Raw genomic sequence first — 5,870 nt, forward strand, 5'->3', positions numbered from 1 at the left:
GGGGGAGGGGGCGAAAAAGCCTTTCCTGACCAGCAAAAGGTCAAGTTACAGGTGAGCTCTGGAGACCCCCCTCCCCCCCCTCCTGGGGATGCTTTGATGCACCTGCTGATAAGGGCTGAGCCCCGGATGTCCAAGAAGTGACGCAGGGGAAGCTCGGGGGGGGGGAGGGTGTCCTTCCCCCACCTGACTCAGAAGCTCTCCCCCCCCCTTCATTTAAGAGCTGGAAACTCTTCCCTAATGCAGAGGGGAGAGGCTGGGGAGGGGCCCGGTGGTGCAATTTGAGCTTCCTTCTGGAAAATGCGTGGCACACCTGGGTGTGAAACCGAGCCTCCACGCTCTGAGGCAGTCTACCTGCGTGTGCGGGGAGGGCTCTGCTTCCTGGAACAGGAACGTGCCGGCCCATCCGGAGGGTGACGTGGTGGCTTCTCCAGGCTCCCCAAAAGAGTTGGGCCATCAGAGGTGACTCTGTCAGGTCAGGGCCGAGCCGGTCCCGCTCAAAGACCGGCGGAAAGGGGGGCCCCTTTTCCTTCGCTCCGGAGGCTCAAAACAGCCCCCCAGGCCTGAGCAGAGACTGGGGGTGCTGGAAGGGGGGGCGGTTGCAGCCCCTCCCTCAGGGCTCCCTAACCCTCCGTGGGGCAAAGCACTTTCGCTTGCAGTCTGGAAAAAAGCCTGGTTGGCATGTAGGAGAATGAAATAAACCCTCTTCAATCTCTGCCGGTTTAATTTGCTTCCTTAATGGTGGTGGGGGGTGGGACCCGCTGCTAGTCCTTTGGGCATGGAGGGCTGAAACCCAGCGCTCTGCCCACGCTCAGGAGGCTGCGGAGTTTGGGGTCCCCCTGCCTGCTGAATAGCTGATGGTGGGACTGTCGGTCCCCAGCTTGCCCGGGGTGCAGGGTTAGGCCGGCCCTTCGCCCACTGAGCCGGGCAGAGGCCGCTCGCCTGGCAGCCGGTTCCCGCTTGGGGACCTCGTGCAGGGAAGCCAGACCCCCCCCTGTGACCCCTCCTTGGAAGAGGGGCTGCCCCAAATGTCCCAGGCCGAGCGGAGAGGCGGGGTCCCCGGGGCCAAGGCCCTCACCTGGTGCCCAGCGCGTCTCCGTTCCACGTTCCCCCCCCTTCTCCCTGGCAGGAAGGGAGGTGCCACCTTTGCCCGTCTCTCTCTCTTGGGGAGGGGGCCCTTCAGGATGGGGTGGGGGGCTTTCCATGACTCGCCACTTGTTTCTCAAGGAGCCGATGTGGCTGCGCAATATTTGTCTTTCATAACTGCTTCCCCCACCGCCCGGCTGCTCTCCGGGGAGGCAGGAGACTCATGTGAGCGAAAAGTGACTGGGAAGCCTGTTGCAACCCGGCCCTCCCCTCATTGCTGGGGGGGGGCTCGGGCGGGGCTCCCTTGTGCAAGCGGCCCCGACACCCACGCACTCACCTGCCCCCCTGCGAGTGGCTTCCTTCTAAAAAAAACAATGAGGACCAGGCTCTTGAAAATTCCACTTGTCTGAGAAAGCCGTTCCTTCCTTCCTTCTTTCCTTCCTTCCTTCCAACTTTCTCTTTTTCTCCCTCCCTCCCCTTTCAAAGCAGGCCTTCCTCCTTATGGCTGGCCCTTCTTCCCCCAGGGCTTCCCTGGCAGAATTTTAAGTGGCAGGACTGGGGGGGGGACGGGAGGAGGGCACGGACCTTTCCTTGCCAGGCCTGGCCTGTGCTGCACGTCCGAAACCCACCGAGGGGTTTGGGACAATGACGGCTTTGTTCCTTCCTGCGCTGCTGCGTTACTCATCCTGGCACGGAGGTGCTGAGCTATCTTGAGCCTCTGCGGCTCATTACGACACCCGCTTCTTGGAACATGAGGTGGGGCTTCTGCTCCTCCAGGCCCCGCGGCGTTCCTTTGACACCCGACGACGAGAGGCAGGTGGCCTTGATTTCCCCAATACGCTCTGGCCAGCCGAAGGGCTGGTATTTGCGCCGGCAGAAGCGTGCGGTGGCCTGGGGACATTCCTGGTAGACTGTTCTCCAGCCTAGGGTCAGGTGAGGGCGCTTGACCCAGAAGGGTGCCAGGACAGCCAGCTTCGGGGACGCTGGGGACGGCCATTCCGCCCCACAGCCCTGGTGTCCAGAGAAGGTGTCCAGAGAAGGGGGAGGCCTGCTGGGGTCTCAGCGGGCAGATGGCATCAAGGCCCTGGCCCCACAGAGCCCCCCCTCCCCCCTTGAGCCACTTAGGACACGGGAAGATTCCAGGCTGGCCTTGAATGAGCCAAGCTGGGTCTGCTGAGATGGCAGCCTTGACCTGAGACAAGGTGACCCCCAAACTGCCCTCTCCACTCAACAGCCGCTGCCCCTTGAGTGGTGGTGTGCCCAGGGCCAAGAGGGAAGGACCCTCCCTCCCCCCCCCAGGCTGGCTGTAAAACTGACCCCTCCATGGAGGAATCCAGAGAGTTTCAAGCAAGGCTTTGGGGAGGTAATTTCAGTTGATGGTCTGTCTCGGAATAAAGAGGAGGGGAAGACATTGGAAATGCTGCTTTTTAAGGGCATCCTGCAAAAAAAAATAAAAAAAAATAAACCCCACCTGGGGAAGGGAGGAGATTCTCTGTGTCACATAGCAAATTGGGGAGGTGGGCTTCACTGTCAGGGGTGCTCCCAGCCGGGGCCTGTGCCCGGGGGAACCAGCAGGCAGTCTGGGGATGTTGGGCACTCTGTGGCTTGTGCTCACGTGTAACCCTGGGCCAAACAAAGCAAAACAGGGTGATGTGCAAAACAAGTTGTGGTTTGTGTGGCTTAACGCTCAGCCACCCAAGATCCCCTCCAGCCACAGGGCAGCTCGCCCAAAAAGGCTGCCTGCCCCCCCCCCCTCTTAATCCGGAGCTCCCGAAGGGCTCTTGATTGGAAAGAGTCCAAAAGAGAGGGGAAAAACCAGGAATTTTGACTTACAACGGCCTGGCTTGAGAATTCAGTGGACAAGGCAGGAAAATGAAATGAAACCAAACAGGAGGGGTTGTTTTTAAAAACAAGAGGCTTCTCACACACACCCCTCCCCCAAAAAGTGCTTTTTAAGGGTCACCAATTCCCATTTGCGTTTGAAATCCCCCGGGGTGGCCCCCTTTCCATCTGCCTTTTGGCTAGGTGCTCCCTTGAGACTCTCTGCCTGCTGAATTCAGAGATAACCTGGCTCCAGATCCACAGAAAAGGTAGATGGGAGTTGTAGTCCGAAGGAATGCCCTGTTGGGCCCAGAGAAAGCCACCAGGCTCCTGGGCGAATTCTGGCGAATTCTGCAGGGTCTCAGAATTTGCGTGGAGGAAGGCTTTAAAACAGGGGTCCTCAACCTTGGCAACTTTTTAAGCTTTGCTGGCTGAGGAATTCTGGGAGTTGAAGTCCACAACTCTTAAAGTTGCCAAGGTTGAGGACCCCTGCTTTAAAAGCTTTCATCTCTGAGCATGTGCAGAATCCGTTTTTTCCACCCCGCTGACCTACATGTAAGGGATACTGAGGTTTTGCCAAAAAGATTGCTTCCCTACTGAGCTGTGGCTTTGGCTGGACTCTCTAAACAATACACAAAGAAGTGAACAATTCTTTTCCTGAAATGCTGATTTTAATCTCCCTTTTGTAAAGAAGAAGAAGAAGAAGAAGAAGAAGAAGAAGAAGAAGAAGAAGAAGAAGAAGAAGAAGAAGAAGAAGAAGAAGAAGAAGAAGAAGAGGAGAAGGAGAAGGAGAAGGAGAGGAGGAGGAGGAGGAGGAGGAGGAGGAGAAGGAGAAGGAGAAGGAGAAGAAGAAGAAGAAGAAGAAGAAGAAGAAGAAGAAGAAGAAGAAGAAGAAGAAGAAGAAGAAGAAGAAGAAGAAGAAGAAGAAGAAGAAGAAGAAGAAGAAGAAGAAAAAAAAAAGAAGAAAAAGAGGGCTGCTGCTTGCTCCAGGCCACTTGTCCACCAAGAGTTATTTTTTTTCAAGATTTTTGACTAGTTTTTGGAGGTCCCAGAGACGGGTGTCTGTCTCCTGCCGGGGTCTTCAGTGAAAGTTCACCCCCAAACTGCGCCTCCGTCTTCTATAAAACCAAATCCTAAGGGCAGTGAGAAATCCATGCTCATCACTCCAGTCTTAAGACTCTTAATTAAATACAGTGGGACTGTTGCAACACTGGACGGGTAAAATTACCTCTCTGTTTCCTTACTTATGTCTCACCGTGACTTCCAGGTACTTCTCCAACCCTTCCCAAATTTTCACCCTCTTAAATTCAGAGAGAAAGTCAAGAGCTGGATACTTTCCCACAGTCACAGTGGATGTTTGTTTGCTTTTAACCCCGTCAAGCTATTACAAATCACAAAAATACGTGACTACGAGTTGCCAAAATACGTCACCCTGTTTTGCTGTCAGTCTAATCCCTGTTGAAACCATTTTGGTCTGTAAAGTTGGCTGTGAGGTTTCGGGGGCCGGTGGAGCTGGCCAGAGGGGCCCCTCCCTGTCTCTAACGGGGGTGTAGGAGCCTTCAGCATTTGGGGTCCCCGAGGGGGCGGGCAGTTTCCCCAGAGGTGGCTTTGGATCTGCTGAATCCGGCCCTTCTGACTTTGTGGTCACAGGTCTCCGGTAGCCCACACATGTCGCACATGCTCTCCGGCAAAGGCCCACCGGTTGGGGGGGGTGTCAGGGTTCAGGGGGGGGAGGACAAAACCCACCAGGTTGAGCAAGTGTCTGTGGTTTCAGCTGACAGCATTTCAAAACTAAAACATCTGGAGAGGCCCATGACCCCACTTTTCTTTCCCCTAGAATTTTTTCAGCCTGGCACGCCAATTCTAAAAATGTTGCCAAGGAAAGAGTAAGACTTTGCTCCAGGGCACCCCAGGAGTAAAACACCGACTGAGGCCCCAAAATGATGCCTGGGGGGGGGGCTGGCACTCAAAAGGAGTAATTTTGTTACTCGGCATCTACCTTGTAAAGAGATTTCTACTGGTCTATTATTATAGAAAACATAGCCTGGAGCAGGTAGCCCATTAGATTCTGCACCCCGTTTCCTGCACCCTTAGCCAGGGGGAGAGAGGGGGGGGGCTTATTTCCAGAGTTTAAGGGGCACCTGCAGCCCAGCAAACTGTAGGCTACTGTTAATCTGGTTGAAAACAGGTCTTGGTAATCCAATAGATCCCGAGAGGCCGCCGCAGTGGGAGGGAGAAACAGATCTCTTCCACACTTGACAATTTGGGGGTTGCCCCCCTCAGAGGGAGCCCGGGCCAGGGGCAGCTCTTGCGGCCAAAGACCCCCTCCCCACCGCCACCTTGTCCATCTTCTCTGGCTCCACTTCTGCCGGGGGGGCGATCACTGCCCACGCTGGCAACCTGGCGCCGGATCGCGCTTTCCAACGGCCGAGCCCTCGCGGGGCGTGATCGGAGCCACGGGGCTTGGGGCGGGGGGCGGCAGGGAGGGGAAGGGGCTTCGAGGGGCTCCCAAGCCCCCCCCCCGAAGCAAGGGGGCGAGGTAAAGGACGGGGGGGGGCTCTCGATCCATCAGCTGGAGCCGGCTTTACTCGTGATCCTGCTACCTCACCCCCCCCGGGTTGGGCAATCGCCCGCTGCGATGTGGCAACCAAGGCGGGGGGGGGGTTTCTCTTCTCTTTTCTTGCCCTGTAAGCGGATTCGGGGGCGCCCAGGAGGGGAGGAGGGAGGGAGGAAGGGGCGCGGCACCCCCCAACGACGCTGCTCCGGGCCCGTCCCGTCCGGCGGGAGGCGGGGAGGCTGCCGGGGCGGGTCCTGCGCTCCGGAGAGGCGGCGACTCGACCGAGGCTCGGGTATAAAAGGGCCGGAGTCGGCGGCGAAGGCAGCAACCCAACCCCGAGCCAGCAAGAATGCCCGGAGCGATGCGCACGATGGCCCCCCTCTGGCTCGCCCTCTGCTGCCTGGCCGCC

The 5,870-nt window shown here is 57.2% G+C and overlaps 1 protein-coding gene across 1 annotated transcript in view; it reads left to right on the forward strand.

The window, feature by feature from the left end:
* Window positions 1–4,572: 4,572 nt before the first annotated feature.
* LOC107300711 (extracellular matrix protein 1-like) overlaps window positions 4,573–5,870 on the forward strand; it is a gene marked incomplete at its 3' end in the record, with an annotated part of 5,493 nt that continues 4,195 nt past the window's right edge. The window contains exon 1 of the mRNA XM_015830015.1: window positions 4,573–4,597. Coding sequence (XP_015685501.1) covers window positions 4,573–4,597 — 25 coding nt within the window. The remainder of the gene's footprint in view (window positions 4,598–5,870) is intronic.

Source organism: Protobothrops mucrosquamatus, unplaced genomic scaffold (genome assembly GCF_001527695.2).
Source record: "Protobothrops mucrosquamatus isolate PMUCROS unplaced genomic scaffold, P.Mucros_1.0 scaffold8094, whole genome shotgun sequence".
Classification (NCBI taxonomy): Eukaryota; Metazoa; Chordata; class Lepidosauria; order Squamata; family Viperidae; genus Protobothrops; species Protobothrops mucrosquamatus.